The sequence below is a fragment of the Gasterosteus aculeatus genome, chromosome 13 (assembly GCF_964276395.1).
Source record: "Gasterosteus aculeatus chromosome 13, fGasAcu3.hap1.1, whole genome shotgun sequence".
Classification (NCBI taxonomy): Eukaryota; Metazoa; Chordata; class Actinopteri; order Perciformes; family Gasterosteidae; genus Gasterosteus; species Gasterosteus aculeatus.
This window is the reverse complement of record NC_135701.1, coordinates 22,007,586-22,026,098: the sequence shown is the minus strand read 5'-3', so window position 1 is coordinate 22,026,098 and position 18,513 is coordinate 22,007,586. Positions and strand designations below refer to the sequence as shown.

Genomic DNA, 18,513 nt, shown 5'->3' with positions numbered 1-18,513 from the left:
CACTGGGCGGAGTCGAACCCCAGACCTTATTGCTGTGAAGGGACAGTGCTAACCACCACACCACCATGCCGCCCGGTAGTGTTTTACAGTATGAATATTATCAGTCATCTTCCAGCAGGTGGAGCTGTTCTCTTTCTCCTCTTGATCTCCTTCAGAGTCCAAAAGTCAGTAAAACACAGACCAGTAAGATGACATGTAGCTGTCCTGATAGGAAACACTGTAAAAAGTGCCGAAATGTATTTAAAGCAGATGAAGAAATGAACATGAAGCTTTGTGGACTTGAATCTTGAATCTTGGACTTGAACTGAATCAGCAGGTGAGAACAAGCAGAGCGTCTCTCAGGTGTGTTTCAGTGCAGGAACAAAGGCCCAGGTGAGCTCTGTGGTCCCTGCTGGGTCCTAGTGCCCCTCCGTCTGCTACCTTCCCCTCCTCATCAGTAACAGTCCTCACAGACTCCAGATCAGACTGAGCTCCTCTTCTTCATCACAGTGTCATCATTCAGACTAACAGCAGCTTCTCTCTGCCTGCTCACACAGGCGCCATCTTGTTTTCTAGTCACACATCACAATCACGGCCATCAATGATGTCATTCATCCAATCACAGCTCCACTTACTGAACTTGTAGACGTTTACCTTTATGACAAACTGCAGCGTTCTCACAAAGTACATGTCATCTCCTGCCTGGACTACTGTAACCCCCTCCTGCAGGTCTCCTGCTACCGCCATTCGACCTCTGCAGCTCATCCAGAATGCAGCAGCCCGACTGGTCTTTAACCTTCCGAAATTCTCCCACACTCCTCCACTCCTCCGCTCTCTTCACTGGCTACCGGTGGCTGCCCGCATCCAGTTCAAAACATTAGTGCTCACGTACCATGCTGTGAATGGATCGGGTCCAGCTTACAGAGTCCTCCACCCTCCAGAGTCTCAGTTTCAGTCCCACTGGTTCAGAATGATGAGTTGTAATGAGAAGACAAAAACACCATTCAAACGTCTCAAAAGCCAGCGGATGAACTAATAACAGCCAAAAAGAGGAGGAATGACTTTATTTAATAAGAGTAGCAAAAATCAGCGTTCCTTGTAGTACCCGAGAGGGTGAGTGACCTCATCAGCGCTCGTCCTGCCACGGCGTTGATTCGTCCTGTGACGTCTCTTTGGTTCAGGCTGTCAACAAGCCTTCGATGTGTCGCATCAGCTTGCTGGTGGAAACAGACTGTGGAAATTACTTTTGTTTCTTTGGGTCTTAACGAGGATTAAACAGACTAAACTCCACAGGTTCATTTGTGAGCTTCAGGGCCCTTTCACTCTGCCTCATCGAGTCCAGACTTCCTGACCCTTTAGTTTGACACTGGAACCCCAAACATTATAGCTGATGTCTCCGTTTAAGGTATAAGGTGAGGCAACTTTCTACTCTGCTGTTGAAAGTCGGTAAATTGTGACTTTGGGTATTTTCTCTTCTTGGCAGAGGGATGTGTATGATGCAATAATAGACTCGTGTGGTGAAGAGGAAGCATTTGAGAGCCATTCGCTTCCTTTTTCTCTGCCTCAGTTCTTCTTCTGCAGCAACAAAAGAATCTCTGCAGAAACCCTTTAAGTTCCGTTTCATCCTGAAAAACGAAGAGAAACAAAGAAAATTCTGCGTTTCTTTGGATTCGTCTTACGGGGAAAAGGAAATGAGCCACATGCTTCTACTGAGATAAGATATATATATATATATATATATATATATATATATATATATATATATATATATATATATATATATATAAATCCTTTAATTGAAGTTTTTGTATATACAAATTGTAATTAATTCAATGTGTTACAGTTGCCATCTGTAAATTAAGACAATTTTCAAAATAAAACGACAGAGCAACCGCATATAGAATATAGAAGGAATTTGTGATGATTTGACGTTTGACGTTAGGAATACCACAAGTTGTGAATTCCCTTGTGTGTGATTTCAAATGTAAATGTAGTTCTGTTTTTCTTGTGTGCTGTACTAATAACGATGATTATTAATAAACGGATGGAAAAGATTAAACTGTAAAGCGTTCTGATGAGCAAACAGCAGAAACTTAACTTGTCACCTGTTGAATAAGAATCTATGTGTAGGAAGCAAAGAACCACCAGAAAGATGAACTATACGGTTATAAATGTTTTACATTTTTTTACAATCACTTTGATACTATTTTCAGAACCTTGATGTTATTTTTCAACACATTGCATCGTGCAATCAGATCTTTAAGAAACTTTTCACTTGCGGGTTCATTGGTTCAAACAACGGATTTATCATGAAATACCAATGAAACATTCATTTAGATCACCTACACACAAGATACTATAGTTTCACTATGTGGTTGTTTGTACAATCATTCAACACTGCTGTACAAAATGCCTGGTCCGTCATCCCCTGTGATTGTCTGATTGTTTCCACCTGTGTCCAATCACCTGCACCTTCCCAAAGTAATTAAGCCCTGTGTGTCTCTTGTCCCTTGTCGTGTCATTGTTGAATGTCAGATGTAGTGTCTGCATGTTTGTGGATCCTGTGGTGTCTTGTTCCTGGTCCCTGCCTGCGCTTTTGCCCCTGGACATTTTTGGATTTCTGGAAGTCTTTTTTTTTTTGAGTCCTGTCTCTGCCTACACCCGTTCCTGACAGAATGTAAATACATCCCTGTAAAAGTACTGCTGTAGTAGAAAGAAGAGTACACATAGCGGAATCATTGCACAAAATTTGACTGTTATGAAATGCAATAAAATCCCAACGTAGGTTTATTTGAATCAAACCAAAGATTAGCTCTGAGTAATTAGCTCTGTTCCTCACCTGGGACCGAAAAAAAGGTTTTATTACCACACGTTTACATTTTCATTAACCCGGTCTTGTGGATCTGGCCACAGGTTCTGATCCACATCACAATGGATGTTTTCATCAGCCAAACATCCTGGAATCCAGGCCTGACACTGGTCCGGCGTGATGTTGTTGCATGCGTCATCCAGGCCTGGAAACGGGTTACTTGTTGGCGAGGGCACCTATCGTACACCTTCCACCTCCATGAGCGAACAATTCCTCAGTCAGGCTAAGGAAAGGAGAGTATGGGGGCAAACACAGGCTGGTAAATTGCGCATGTGCATGAAAACATACTTGCACCATTTGAGCATGGAGGAACCTAACATTGTCCCCCACAATGACATCACCTCATCAGCTCTACAGACCTGATCTAACTCCTCAAGGAAGGTTACACGGAGAGCTGCTTTATATGAGCCAATGGGAGCCCTGCGCCCAACCACACATCTTGGTGTTGGCAGAATTGTCATTACAAGGCCTGCAGCATGAGGTGAAAAAGTGGTACATGGGACGGTAGAAACAGTGTCTGATAGAGAATGATGATCAAATATTACATCCACAGATAATGTAGTCCAATCAGTTCCTCGCTAATTGGTGTAAACGGATGTCATTATTTTGAAACCTCATTATCTAAACAATATTGTTTGTCAGTATCCATAAAACTATGCACTCAGGGTTATGCAGCAAGTACTTATTATATTGAGATATTGTATCATTTGATAGTTAGATCATTATAATGAAATAAATGGAGAATTATTTCAACTGGGGGGATGAGGGGTCAACGTGGCGCAGGAGTAGGGTCGAGGGTGTGCTGGGAACCACAAGGTTGGCGGTTTGAGCCCCGGCTGCCCCCTATTGAAGTGTCCCTGAGCAAGACACCTGACCCCTGATTGCTCCCTGGCAAAAAAAATATAAGTGCTACGGGTTAAAAAAAAAATCAATGTAAGCCACTTTGAAAAAAAGCGTCAGTTAAACAACCTGTAATGTAGGAATTGCATTTTGAAATAGTAGTACTTTGATGTTACGTTGAGTCATATTGAACAGGTGATTTTACAAATGATCTTTGGTTTTTGTCTATTGTATCCAAGTTGTTTTTGAAAAACATGCAATTTGATCATTGGTTGTGAATTTTGCGTCAAGGTTCTGAAATTAGCGGCAAAGTGATTGTAACAAAAAGTTTTATCATAATCCAGTCGGTAGTTTTTCTTCGACAAGCAGACCAAAAGACATCACATCATTTACATACATTTCTAACATTTAGAAACTTAACTAGACCAAGAATGTATAATTTACCTCTTTTGACACAGCAGAACCTCCTCATGAGCTTTGGGGAGTCCGAAAATACTTCAGCATTTACTGTAAACGACTGTGGTAATCTAAATGTATTCTTAGAATGTGCATCTTATCTTCATTAATTACTTCCCAGAAAGGGACGTGGTTATTGGTCATGGACCTCGGAGATAAAAACAGAAGTTAGTTCTACTCCAGTTTGGTTCCTGGTGCCAAGTTTCTGTTCCTGATTCTGGAGCGGGTTTAACCAACGTCTGTCCCAGACCAGACTTGGGTCATCTGAGTTGGACCCCCGAGGTCACGTGCTGCTTCCAGAGAGAACTTAACATTTGTTTTTGCAACCTGAGTTTTACATTGAAGTAAACAGCTGGAGGCAAAATGAAGCATCTCTTCAAATCTACAATATTAGAATGAAAAAAGTCATGAACAAAAAAATAAACAAATATTTTTGTCAATAAACGTGAAGGGAAAAAAAAAGTCTACACATGTGGTTGAAAAATGAAAAAAAATACAATGACAAAAAGTTCATGGAAAGAAAGGAAAACAATATTTGGTTGAAAAGTGTGATGGAGAGATGGCTGGTGAAGTAAAAAAAGAACCTAAAAGCTCCATCCATCCATTGTCAAACCGCTTATCCTGCACACAGGGTCGCGGGGGGGGGCGAGTCCATCCCAGCCAACTTCGGGCGATAGACGGGGTACATCCTGGATTGGTCGCCAGCCAATCGCAGGACTACACAGAGACACACAACCACTCACACTCACATTCACACATCTACGGGCAATTTAAAGTCACCAATTAACCTGATCCCCAGAGCATGTCTATGGACTGTGGGAGGAAGCCGGAGAACCCGGAGAGAACCCACGCAGACACAGGGAGAACATGCAGACTCCACACAGAAAGGCCACTGGGTGGAATCGAACCCAGGACCTTCTTGCTGTGAGGCAACAGTGCTAACCACCGTTCCGCCCACCTAAAAGCTCAATCAGCAAAAAAAAAAAAAAAAAAGTTGTTGCCACAATCTTTATCTTCTGATGCGTCCAGAAAGGAGCACTTCCGTATTCTCCTCTTCATAAAGCCGGCTTTCACTCACTCTCACATCACTCTCGCCTCTCTCTCTGAGCCTGCTGCCCCCCCCTCGCAGAGATGAAGACCCCCCAGCTGCTCCTCCTGTTGGCCGTGACTCTCTGCTGCTGCGTCGCCCGTCTGCACGGTGAGGACTCTTTAATTAACCTAAATTCATCTTAATCAATCTGCTTCACTGATTTACTCACCTCCAATGATGTTGGTGTTATTTGGGTTTGTGACGCTTTCACAGTCGATAAACTGAAGTTAACAGTATTTTATTTCCGTGATAATTTACACTCATCTATTTGTTTTTCATTTTAAGTTTAAGTCTTTGAGCTTGATGTTTAGGACTTAATTCTAAACACACCAAACTGCACTGAGCAAATTAAATACAAAACTGTATTAAAACCTTTAACGGCTGCAGAAGCAGCTGCTTGGACCCTTGAGGGGAGTTTCTCATGGATTCCGTGGGGGATGAAATGTGTTTAAATTGAGAGGTTTAATCTCTGAACTTGTTTGACCGTGACTGTGATTCTTATATGTTAAATATTCACAGCTTTCCCAACGCGGGGCTGTCGCTGCATCCAGACGACCTCTGACCCCGTGCCCACTCGGGTCATCCGGAGGATCGAGGTGGTTCCTGTTTCAGGCCTCTGCCGTCGGACCGAGATCATGTGAGTGCAGTTCAGTCGTTGTGCAGAAGTTCTGACTCGTGTTTGATGTGTGGAGAATACTGGAGTCGCAAGGACAAAATGTAAAAACAGTTTTAAACACAATTACAATTAATTACAGTGTCATCAATAGAACATGAATGTCAAAAGTGAAAGAATTCATCTTGTAGGCTTTCAGTGTTGTAATTTTGTAGTTTTTGTGGGGAGGAGCAGTAATTTTACATGTTGCTGCTGTTTTGTCAAATACGTCCGATTTTTTTATATTTTTAATTAGAAGTTGAACGTAGCTGCAGGACACAAATATTTCACTTTGTACTTGGTGGTCTCATGTTATGCAGCAGTTAGCGTAGCTTAGCATAACCTATGAAAGCAGGGGGAAACAGCTAGTTTTGGTCTTTCCAGCACTTCCAGAGCTTTATTCATTATTTCGTTCTCATATTTCTTTTACTTTGGAGGGAGTCAGGCTGGTTGTCTCCCACTACTTCCTGTTTCTATGCTACGCTACGCTAAGCTAATGCGTAGTGACACAAGTACTTCTGTAGTAGTAAAATAACTACAGTTATCAAGTAGTGCTTCAAAAAACACATTTACAGTCCTGCACTTCAGTGAATCTACTTGATATATAAACGTCTGTACGGTTAAATAAGAATAAGATGTTCCTCTCCAGAGTGACCCGGAGGAACGGCTCAAAGTTGTGTGTGAACCCGGATGAGGCCTGGTTGCACGTCCTGCTCAGCAAACTGCAGCATAACAGCTTGATTTCCACCTGACGGCACCGGGGCCAGAACATCACAGAGGACGTCTCACCTGGGCAGGACCCCTCACCTGGGCAGGTCCCACGTCGCTTTACACGGAATGTGTGGAAGCATTTTGGACAAAAGCGTTTTGAATTGAACCCCCCCTTGAATTAAATAATGAATAATGAAAATAACATTCAGTCAGGGTGAAGGTTTGCGGTGGTCAGTTTTTGTCAGAAACATTTTGATAAAACATGTACACATGTTGACTTCCTGTAAATTTGTCTGAATAATATGAATCTGATGTCTTTAATAAACCTATGACACAAAGCTTTGAACTGTGTTTTCATAAATAAAACATCACAGACAATCTTCCAAAAATGACGTGTTTATTGCCTCCAGGAGGAGAGAGCGTGTGTGTGTGTGTGTGTGTGGGGGTCAATGTGTTGAACACAGCTGTATTTTGTGTATTCAACACAACAAGAGGAAACTTTACAAACAAGTGTTAAATAAATAACCACGAGGACCGAAAACAGAAACAAATCCCTCCAAATCCCACAGATTAGATTCATAATCCCAAACTGCCTCGTTCATTTATTCTTCTCCTCGTGAGGGACTTCATAACTCCATTTATTATCTCACTGCCGACATCCCCACTTTAAGACACTTTTTGTGTCCTACATTTCCCACAATGCATCCCGATAGTCCTTTTCTTCTGTATTCCTGCGTGTTTAAAATGCCTCCAGTTTTATTAATGCAGGTTCTGTTAAACTCAAACGATGACATCACTGTTGCGTAATCATTTAAAAAGACATGGATGTGAACTCAACTTATGTTGAGTGATGTGTAAAAGTTCCTCTTTCAGAAAACCTAAATAATAAAAATCATCATCATAAAACACAGAGAATGTAGTTTCAAATGATATGAAAACAAACACTTACCGAGATATAATCTCAACGTGCTTTTTATCAATTATAAAACCTTTCACTGATTTTAAATATTTTTTTGAAGTTTATTGTTATTTTGGGGGTTAAAAACTGTATTTCTTTGCCTCCGATCAGCTGTGACGTTCATAGAGGTATAAATAAGCCCCTCAGAGAGCATCTCCCTGCTCCATCAGACACATCTCCACCCGACTCGCTTTGTCTCGTCAGCTCGTCCCCTCAGAGCCCAACATGGTGCCTCCTCTCGTCTGCAGCTGACCTGGAGTCAGAGTTGAGCTCCTTAAAGATGAAGTAGCACCGATGATCCTCAGCAGGTTTCACCTCAATGATTCCGAGGACCTTTATTTCAGAAATAACTCGGATGTGCCGGTGAAAGATGTTCTTTTAATCACCAAACTGAGTGAAGACTTTGGACAGAGTTTGATGCTGTTGATTTTAAAATGGGACTCCTCAGCAAGCCGTGCGTTGACCTGTGATCAGCAAAGAACATTTAAAGAGTCGTAAAGTATCGTCGTAAAAGTGTCTCCCTTATTTAGATGACGGGATGGAGGGATGAGGGTGTGGGTCTCGTGGGCAGTGCTGCTGTCGTACAAACGAGGCACGTTGTTGTAGAAAAGAAGACGTCCACCGGGACAGAACCAGCTCGGCAGGCAGTTTGACTCGCGTACCGCTGCCGTACGGAACCATCAGCAGAACCACCAACAGAACCCTGTGAGCCCGGAGGAGTATCGGCCTCAAAGTGCTTACAAAGCATTACAGCTTCTCTTGTTCAGATAGTGAGCAGAGCAAAGGATGTCACTCATTTGCCAGTTTGGTTTCAGATATGTGGGACAGTGTTGGTGCAGCCAGCTAATCTATATATATATATATATATATATATATCTATAGTGACTCCGTTGGATCCCACGTCTTTCTACTGCCTCTCTGATTATCCAAGATTTTGCTTGCTTGCTTTGCTGTTATCGATCTCACGGGAGGCGTTAAATGTTAAACATTTAGCGTGGGAGGTTTTTTGTAGAGGGACTAATCTACTAACTGGAATCATTCAGGTTCGTCTTTGGGAACGGAGCAAAAAGTGAGGCAGCAATTTTATCAAAAAATGGCCTCGACCACCACAACAACAACAACAACAACGACGGCGAGGTGTGTAAACACAGGCCTCCGCTGGGCCTCATGAGCGGCTTCCCCTGAGGCTGTGCTGGATGCGTCGCCCTGGGTTACGCCTTCATCGTCACCCCGCTAAATGAAGATGATAAGAAGAAGCCTTTGTTTACATACATTCAGCTCCGGGTCTCATAAATAATAAATATAATCTCATGTTCGTCGGGGGGGGTCTTTGGCTGAGTGGTGGTCCGACACTCCCTTTAAGAGCCCTTTAAAAGCACCTGACGCACCTTGTTGGTCAACATGTGTCACTTCATCACTTCTAACTGTTCATCTCAAAGCAAAAGGGTTTTGAGTCGTGGTGGATCCTCTTTTCGTTGCCGTGGTGACGGTTTTTAAGACGTTGTCTGACTGTCTTTAAAACCATCACCACGGCAACGTGAAAGCCCCCCTCCCCCCCCCCATCGAGGATACGATGTCCCGTTCTACCTTCTGTGTGTTTGAATGACTACTTTTAAAAACGACGTTGAGAGGTTTTGTTTTGCTTTGTTTCGGTCGGGACGGCGGACTTTAACAAATAAATAAATCCACTCAAATAAAACTTCACGTCTGTGTAAAACGTGAAAAAGAACAAATGAACTTTACGTAGTTTATCTTTAAAATGTTGATTGTATTAGTCGTTATGGTTTGATGTTTGGGGGGGGGGGTACAGACAATTGACATTGGGGGTCACCATAGCAACTCCATCCCAACGGCAGACATTTGGTATCATGGGGGGGGGGGGGGGGGGGGGGGGTAGAGCAAATGTAAGATGAACAAACGGGCGAATACTTCAGTCCTTTTCAGTCCTCTTGTGTTGCTGTGTCTCGGGGTCGGGGGGGTCGGGGGCGTCTGGATTTTTTTCAACATGATCGGTGGTCGGTAGAGGGTTCTGTATAAAGCCGTGAGGGGGGGGGGCTGCACTACCTGTGGACCGGCAGGTGCAGCCCGTTGAGGGGGTTGAGCGGCGGGGGGTGCAGCTCCAGCTGGGCCAGCAGGGAGAAGTGGTCCGAGGGCACGTGGGGGTGGGGGCAGCCGGTGACGCTGTTGTCGCTGAGCCACTGGCTGTCCAGGGGGCCCAGCAGGCCGAGGACACTCATGTGGGTCCTCGAGAAGAAGATGTAGTCGATGACGCCCTGAGGACACAAAGAGGTCCAGCAGTGTTGCAGAGTTGGAGGAGGAGGAGGAGGAGGAGGAGGAGGAGGAGGTGCTCACCTTGAAGTCGTAGGTGTAGTTGGTGTAGGGCATCTCGCTGCCGTCGTAGGCGCTCCTCAGCTGGAAGCTGTGCGTCACGCTGCCGTCGGAGGGGCCGTTCTTGCCGTTGCAGCTGAAGTTGGTGAGGCAGTCGCTGTAGCGCAGCTCCTTGAAGTCCTTGTGGGTCTCGGCCACGCCTCCGTTGCTCAGGTACTCCACCACGCCTGGACAACACATACGCGTGTAAGTGCGCGTCTATGCGCATAACCAGCGGGAGCTCCCTGCAGGGGAGGGGCCTACCGGAGTCGGGCAGCGAGTTGAGGTCGGCGCACAGGACGATGGGGATGGAGGACGGGTCGCCGGACGCCGCGGAGCCGGACGCCCTCTCGGCGATGCTCTTCAGCTCCGACAGGAACATCATGGTCTGGACCAGCTTGACGTCCGAGTACTCGGGGTCCCAGTGCATGTGGGCGTTGGCCACCAGGATCAGCTGCCTCTCCTGAGGCGGCTTCCTGCCTGAAAAGTGAGACGCCAAACATGAGGGCGGGGGGGGCGGGGCTTCTGAAACCCACCAAATAAACCACAACATGGTCTCGTTTTAGCTACAGAAAAACCCAGAGCTCTGATGCAACTTTAGAAGACTTTTTGAGCATAAAAATAAAAGTACTAAAAGGGAAGAGAAGGAATAACACAACGAAATAACCACAAACGGGGAAGTTAAACCGTACACGTGCCGTTATTGTCCAACACAGGTTCCTCTCTTCTACATCGTGTACAGTAACACTATATGACGTAAACCTTGAAGATACAGATGAGTCGATTAACTGTTGATTAATCAGAATTATCAGCAGGTGAGGAATTGTCGCCTTTTTCTCTGGTAGATTATACAGCCAGTGCCGAATAGGAGACCTGTCAATCCCAGTAAGCAGAATGAACCTCATTGCTGTATTGAAGAAGACTTGAAACTAGAGCGTAGAGGCCATTTGTCCGTGGGACCAATAAATCGTTACCCGTCAAAGGGCCACTGATGCACCTTCTTCTGTTTCTTTCACGCAGTAAGAAAGCCGCTATTTTCCTTTGTTTTTGCATTTATTCCACAGAAGCCACCAAAACGCATACGATAAAACACGGCTGCCTTCCTATGCAGTGCTGCTGTGACCCGCTGGTCAAAAACGTCCACCTGGTCCTACACCTGGCTATGCCCTTAAGTAACCTCCAGGTGCCCACAGTATTACCCAATTAGTGGTCAAATTAACCAAACTATGCATACTTGTGTTGAGGGAAAATGTTTCTTATCGTCCAACATGTATTCATAATATATAATAATATATAATATAATCCGTTTTAGAGCAATGGGGTAAGTAGGGATGTAACTATATTAATAAACCCCTGCAGATGAGTTACAATTCAACAGAGGGAAGGTGACAGGAGGCCGGTAGACAGATATAGCGAGACGCCAACTAGCCAAGGCTGCAAAGACATGGAAAGACAGGAGTCATCATGACACTGGGGATGGCAGAAGGTGTAGGACAAGATAATGTAGAGACACCAGCTGTGGGACAACGGTCTCATGTGTGTGTGTGTCAACTACCAGATAGAGGGGCAAGTGAAGGACAAGCAGAAGAACAGTGGGACGACAACAACAGGAGGAGGGTTACGTACGGTAGTTGGGATTGAGGGGGAGATCTTCACTCAATCCAATGGTCAAAGAAATGTATTAACTAGTGTGTTGCATCATCACCTCGTTAGTGTCTTTCCGGAAAAGAGCTCGGCTGATTTTGAGTGTTGTTGCTCTAATATAGTGTGTCCTATGGGTGTGTGTCACTGAAAGTCCCTGCGGGGATGTGTGTGTCCTCGTAATCGAGTCAGTGAGTTAGAGAATACTTAATAGTTGAAACTGTGAATAAATGAATCCACAACACTTGAAAACAAGTCAACAATCACAAAAAAATGATTAAACTAAATTGAATACAAAAAACACGAGAAACCAAACAATAATATTTGTTGAATTTGTAAAATAAATAACTAAAAGATAACTCCCACATGGAGACTGAGATCATAAACTCATGTTTACAATGTTTACTGAGGGAATAAATCAAGAGAGAAGAAGAGTCATTTCCTCATAGACGTCTATGGGAGCAGAGGAGTCGCCCCCTGCTGGTCACTACAGAGAAGTAGAGTCATTTCCTCATAGACGTCTATGGGAGCAGAGGAGTCGCCCCCTGCTGGTCACTACAGAGAAGTAGAGTCATTTCCTCATAGACGTCTATGGGAGCAGAGGAGTCGCCCCCTGCTGGTCACTACAGAGAAGTAGAGTCATTTCCTCATAGACGTCTATGGGAGCAGAGGAGTCGCCCCCTGCTGGTCACTACAGAGAAGTAGAGTCATTTCCTCATAGACGTATATGGGAGCAGAGGAGTCGCCCCCTGCTGGTCACTACAGAGAAGTAGAGTCATTTCCTCATAGACGTCTATGGGAGCAGAGGAGTCGCCCCCTGCTGGTCACCACACAGAATGCAGCTGCGGGGGGGGGGGGGGGGGGTGTTACTAACATTACATGTTCTCTGAAGATGCTTCTTACCCTCTGAGAAAAGGTCCTTGTTGACCTCCAGCAGGACGGCCACCCCGATGTTGTCTTTGGTCATTACTCTGTTCAGCATGACCTCTGACCCCTCAGAGTTGGCCAAGGCCACCTGGTTGAACTCCACAGTATGTTTCTGGACCAGAGTGAACCTGCAGGAACACAAATATCCTCGGGGAGTTATTTTACACACACACACACACACAGACACACACACACACACACACTACTCTGTTTCGATTGTGAAATCTGAAGAACTCTTGGGGTGCTTTCATTGTGCAACATGAAGCTGTTCCTATTTAAGTCTCAGCTTTCTTTAGATAATGACTTTCTTCTCCTCCTATCGGCCCTCAGAGGCGGGTTTCTGCTGATGGGGGAACTCACTTGTCGGTCTTGAAGAACACGGCGCAGCCGTCCACGTGTTTCCTCTCCTGCTCAGAAACCAGTTTGGCTCGAGACTTTGGGCAGAAGTAGCCGTCATAACCGCGCTGCTTCAGGGTGTCCAGGAACATGGTGTAGTACTGCTCCGTCTCCACCTCCTGCACGCACGCACGCACGCACGCACGCACACACGCACACGCACACGCACGCACGCACACACACACACACACACACACACACACACACACACACACACACACACACACACACACACACACACACACACACACACACACACACACACACTAGTTACTTCAGTAATGAGGTACACACATCTGTACAGGAGCACTAAGAACTGTGGCTATTTCGTTTATGACAGAAAACACGCAGACTACATTTCCCATCAGCCCCGGCTGTGTTCACAGCTTCTTGATCTATAACGTTTGTTTCTAAATATCACCACAAAACAAATGTGAAAAGTGTTTTTGCTCGTGACCTAAAATGAACAACGATGATTTGTAAAAATTAATAGTTTATAATGTATTAATTTGCATTCAATAAATTAAATACAGTCCATCTTTAACATTAAAGTCAATAGTGACACCTTATGGAAATAAGACATTACTGCGGATTAAACTCTCCTGTGTTACTTTTATTAAGTCCACTTGTAATTAAAAAGGACCATAGTGAGAGAATTGAATGAATGACAAGAAGCCAACATCGAGTGGAGCGGGATGGGACCGGTCGGCGTGGAGGCGGAGCCTGACTTTACCTGCAGGCTGATGATGTCGGCGTCACAGCTGGTGATCTCCTCCATGATGCCCTTCTTGCGGTACTCCCAGTTGAGGGCCCAGGACGGGCAGTAGGCGTACAGCTGCCGCGTGGCGTACTTGTCGCACAGCACGTTGTAGCACATGACCGTGAACACGGCTGCAGAACGACAAACGACAACAAACACACGAGACCACCCCTGAGCTATAGCCACGCGTCGACGTCAGGCCCAACGCTAAACAACCAGTAAACAATCCGTCTCCATGGCGACCGTACCCGTGGGACTCGTTTGGTCTCGCTCCTTCAGGGTGATCCAGGGCCTTTGGGGGAGCTGCTCCGGGTGCACTGCGGACGACACAGAGACGCGAGCGCTCACTTCTCTGGGACGAACACCAGGAGGCCGGGGGGGGCGGGGTTAGGTATTCACGAGGGCGCTCACCTGCCAGATTGTCCAGCATGTAGTTCAGAAGCTTTCTGGTTCCGTCCGGCTCCTGGTACAGATTGAGGATGTCCGGGGACAAAGGGTTTCCTGCAAAGGAGAGTTAACGGATGGATGGAAACAACAAACAAGCCTCTGAGCCAAAGAAAGACTAATGGTAACAACAAAAAAGACTCACCTTTTAGCCCCAGAGTTTGCAACTGGAAAAGCCTGCCGAGTTCATAAGGCAAAACCCGTAGAAGATTGTTGTTTAAAAGCAACTCCCTGCAGGACAGAAGGGACAGAAGCTCCAGTGAGTCTTTGTCTTCGGGGGAACCTTTCCTCACAACGCCTCTTTCTGTCCGGTAAACACTCGAACGAGTCCGAAGAATCATCCGGCAGACACGGCTGAGTGAAGGCGGAGCTTCTGATTGGAGGAATCCATCCTCTGTGCGAGGTGGACGCCAGTCACCTCTGATACACATCACCGATATCACAATGTGACTCCGTGTAGAGCTTCCAGAGCTACAGTCACTGATACAGTTAAAGCTGCAGTACACGGGGGGGGGATATTTGAGTCCAGAATGGCAGGTTGACCTTCACCTCCATTCAGGTCACTAAGCGGCGTTTAGTTAATGTGCTTCCACTATCCGCTCACTTTGACTTCATCACACCTCCGGCGGGTTTTCCGGCGTCAGGTACCTGAGAGACACCACGTTGCCCAGCTCGGCGGGAAGGCTGCGCAGCTTATTGGACGACAGGTTCAGGTAGGCCAGGTGGGGCAGCTTGGCGATGTCGGGCGGGATGCGGCTCAGGTTGTTGTCGTTGATGTGCAGCGCCGTCAGGTGGCTGAGCGTCCACAAGGAGCTGCTCAGGCTCCTCACCCGGCCTGACGGGGAGGAACACAAGGGGCTCAAACAGGCTCCCGTCGCTGCTAGAAAACGTTTTCGTGGGAGACATTGTTTCCGCGCTAAAAGCAAGAAGCCGACTCTGGTTGTTTTGAGGGTGAAGAAGATGAAGTTTAGTCCGGTTATATGTAAAATATATAACCGGACTAAAGGAGAAATACATTTTTAGATTTCGCCCGGCCTTTAGGAGGCTCCACCTTCTTCTTCGGGGTTCGATAGTTGGACTGACCAGAGATCTCCAGCTCGGCCCAGTAAGACTTCTTCCCGCTGGCCGCCTCCTCCGCCGGCATGATGGTGTAACATCTGCGGGGATCTGGAGGATCATATTTTTCCTTTGGCATACCTGTTAATCTGAAGAACCAAGCAAAGGGTGAATTAAGAACCCAACAAACACTGATACTGAGTCAGCAGCTACTCTCCCTGCAATAACAAGTATGAACGCTCATTTAGAATAAGATAAAGAAAAGTCACACAACGAGGAACCTTTAAATAAAAGAGAACATGCTTTAAAAAGAAAAGGCAAAATATGCCATCATATTATTTGATTATTACACTCGCTGATGTAACATCATTTTTTAATAAAAATGATTATTGCAGTTTCTGAGAGCAGCATCCAACAGTCCTAAACACACAGATAGATGAATCAATGCTGGATGAATATTCTTATTAATATTGTGCTATATTGAATCACCTTGACAAGCTCAACCGGACATAAAATAAATAAATAAGTAGACATAGGTAAATAAATAAACTGGATTAACTGATTAAAGCACATATTGGCCTGAAACAGATACGACTGCTGCTAACACACAGTAACATTCTCCCAATGTTAACGTTAATATGCAACTAAAGCGAGAGACATCTGCATAATATCTTTGATATCAGACTGTGAACAGGGTTTAATGAGGTCTCACCGTGGTCTAAGTGACGAGATGTTCTGCACCTGATGTTCTTTATTATTAAAATAAGTTTGGAGGAGAGTAACTTGTTTACACACTGGGCAGATAAATATGATGTTTATAGAGATAGAAACCACGGGGGGGGGGCCCTCGTCACGTGACCCTGTGACGCTGATGGTCAACGTGCATCTGGTGTGACAGATAGACGAGCCGTTGCCTTGGAAACCACTTTTTCAATGGCGGGAGTTTTTTTTCCTCCTTTTTTTTAATTTTGTTTTTGTAAATGGTAAACATGTAGCGGGGGGCGGTGGGGGGGGGGGGGGGGGGGCACCGCGCGACAGCTGCGAACCCAAACATAGCCGTGATGTCAAAAGTGACACCTGACGTGCGGCACGTGACAGAGGGGGTGGCGCGCGCCTCTCACCAGCTGTCATACCTGGCATCGAGGTAACCCCCTCCCGGACTGCTTTAAGCATTTAAACAAATTAAACCGGTGGAAGGACTCAGAGCGCGGCGGTGGATTTGTTTTTCCGGAGGGAGGGGGGTAAAGGGGGGGGGGGGGTTTATCGGTAGACACCGAAGCCGATTTAACTGAGGAATCTAACCCGTGACAAGCCCGGGTGAGAGTGTCCGCGGCGTCGGGACGGAGCGAGGCGGGACGTTACCTTCATCCGGGGCGGGGGGCGACGCTCTACGGGGGGGTCCGTGGCGACATGCGGACGCGGCCGTTGAACCCGTTCAGACCCTGAACGCCTCGGAAGCAGAAGGAAGAACAACAAACGCGACTTCCGCTCGTACTCGATGGGCCCGTACGCGCGCGCACACACGCGGGCTCCCTCCGTCGCTCGTGCGATTATTTTTTGTCAAGTTGGGAAAGATTGTGTGTGAGCTTATATTTATTATGAATGACACAAAAACGATGTTCGGGATGCGTATTGTGCTGTGAATGAATCATATTGTGAATATCGTAGTCTGTTATAAAGTATTAGAAAATCAATTTTTTTAAATATATTTGAATTAAAAACACTGCGGAATTTGGCTGAGAATATTTTCTATGTATATGTATATAACTTTCTTTACAGTATACATGTTACGAAACGAAAGACACACCTGTCCCGACTACACCTGGTAGAACTTTGGATAAAAGCGTCAGTTAATGTAATGTAATGTCAATTGAACATATACTAAAATAACAAATTGGTAAATCAAACACATGCAGAATATAAAAGTAAATCATAACCATTATGTACGCTAACTGAAGATATGTTGTGGACTTTTGGCATTTACCAAAAATCAAAGCACAAAAACGAAAAGTCACTGTTTTAAGGGGGATCTGTTTCTTGCCCCCCAGGTGGAACCGTTCCTCGCGCGTCTCTGTTTCCACACGGACCAACGGGGTTCACAGACATGGCCACCTGCGCACGGACTGTGTGGAAAGGTCAGTTCTTTTTGTGAAATTGACTGACGTTTAAGTTACAGTTAACTATTAGGTCACGGGTGTACACAACCGTTGTTATTGTATTGAATTATGTTTTTGTTTTAAGCGCCAAACGGCCGCTGAGCCTGTTAGCTTCCGTTTGCTAGCTACAACACGAGCACATCCGAATCATTTCCACTGTCACCGTCTGTGTTTTATAGTTCCACGCATTGACAACCTTACTGAATGTGGGATCGCAATTATTACAATCATTCCATCATTTCCTCATTCATTGTGTTAATATGGAAGCTTTTCTATCGCATGAAATTAATCGATTTCTTCGAGCGTCCTTGAACCAAAACACGTCGCCGTGGTCGAAGACGAGGATTAAAAATCATCAACATTCTGCTGAATGAAACTATTGCGTAGTGAATCACAGGAGCCCGAATTAAATAGTTAACATGCATTTGCTTCTAAGTGCTTATTGAACCGTCAGAATTAAGCAGATTAAAAGAACTTGACGTGCTCTTTGTGAAAAGATCATTACTGTGGATCAAATAACTAACAACTAAACAAAAGGCCAATACAAGGGACATTACCATCCAATTAAACTTTACACACGTATTCATATGTCCGCTGTTTCTACCTGTCCAACCCAAAAGTTTCTAATTCATTACATTTGTAATCCTGCAGTCGGCGAAACACAAACTGACAACCACACCAGCAACAGGCTTCACACTTTCTCCTGCGGTCATTGACAGACGGAAATATTCAGATTCTCCCAAAGACTCGAGTGCTTTTCAGCTTGAACTTAATAGCATCGCCGATGGCGAGTTAACTGAGCACACGTTTAAGTCTGCAAAGCGCACACGTTGCTGCCAATCAGTGTGGCCCGCTGCCGTCTCCATTAAATGATGCTGACTTTCATCCAACGACAAATGGATCCACTTTCATGCAAACTGCACAAACATTGGATACAGTCGGCTTCTGTTTGTTGGAGCCGCTGAGATAAACCGCTGCTGAGTTTGACGTGATTTTAAAAATGTATTTATAATAAATTTGATCCACATCCAACTCTTATTGGTAGTTATTTGAGGAGGCGTACGGCTCCTTTTGTAAAGACATCCTCTGAGTGAAACCGATTCTCTTCTAGTGTGTTGTTATGTTTGTAATGCAGCGCTGGGATGCTCCCTCGGTGGACGCAGTCTGTTGCTCTTCCATCTCTTAGCAGCTTTTGTTCTCTGGTCCAGCTT

At 45.3% G+C, this 18,513-nt stretch overlaps 3 protein-coding genes across 6 annotated transcripts in view; 2 read left to right on the top strand and 1 right to left on the bottom strand.

Moving 5' to 3' along the window:
• Positions 1-5,200: 5,200 nt before the first annotated feature.
• On the top strand, positions 5,201-6,932 carry LOC120813919 (C-X-C motif chemokine 13-like). Its single transcript, XM_040169505.2, has 3 exons — positions 5,201-5,342; positions 5,754-5,871; positions 6,536-6,932. Exons 1-3 carry the CDS (start codon positions 5,276-5,278, stop codon positions 6,636-6,638), a joined length of 288 nt encoding a protein of 95 aa, XP_040025439.2. The 5' UTR covers positions 5,201-5,275; the 3' UTR covers positions 6,639-6,932.
• A 45-nt stretch (positions 6,933-6,977) lies between these two features.
• cnot6l (CCR4-NOT transcription complex, subunit 6-like) lies at positions 6,978-16,647 on the bottom strand. Of its 2 annotated transcripts, none has more exons than XM_040194656.2 (12): positions 16,509-16,647; positions 15,174-15,295; positions 14,739-14,925; positions 14,236-14,321; positions 14,058-14,147; positions 13,895-13,963; positions 13,620-13,777; positions 12,851-13,005; positions 12,467-12,618; positions 10,187-10,402; positions 9,908-10,110; positions 6,978-9,828 (listed from the first exon to the last, which is right to left on the bottom strand). In XM_040194656.2, the coding sequence occupies exons 2-12, from the start codon at positions 15,283-15,285 to the stop codon at positions 9,616-9,618; spliced, it is 1,641 nt and encodes a 546-aa protein (XP_040050590.1). In that variant the 5' UTR covers positions 15,286-15,295; positions 16,509-16,647; the 3' UTR covers positions 6,978-9,615. The 2 variants fall into 2 exon arrangements, with proteins under 2 accessions (XP_040050590.1, XP_040050592.1); XM_040194658.2 differs by lacking the exon at positions 16,509-16,647 and adding an exon at positions 15,859-15,879.
• The window catches only part of mrpl1 (mitochondrial ribosomal protein L1), a 5,726-nt gene continuing 3,516 nt past the window's right edge, over positions 16,304-18,513 (top strand). The window contains exons 1-3 of one of the 3 annotated variants that reach the window (XM_078086340.1): positions 16,304-16,463; positions 17,195-17,281; positions 18,511-18,513. The exon at positions 18,511-18,513 is cut by the window's right edge and continues 106 nt beyond it. In XM_078086340.1, coding sequence (XP_077942466.1) covers positions 17,251-17,281; positions 18,511-18,513 — 34 coding nt within the window. In that variant the 5' untranslated portion in view covers positions 16,304-16,463; positions 17,195-17,250. Of the gene's footprint in view, positions 16,464-16,536; positions 16,728-17,194; positions 17,282-18,510 lie in introns of those variants that run through there. The other 2 variants (XM_078086339.1, XM_078086341.1) reach the window with 2 other exon arrangements.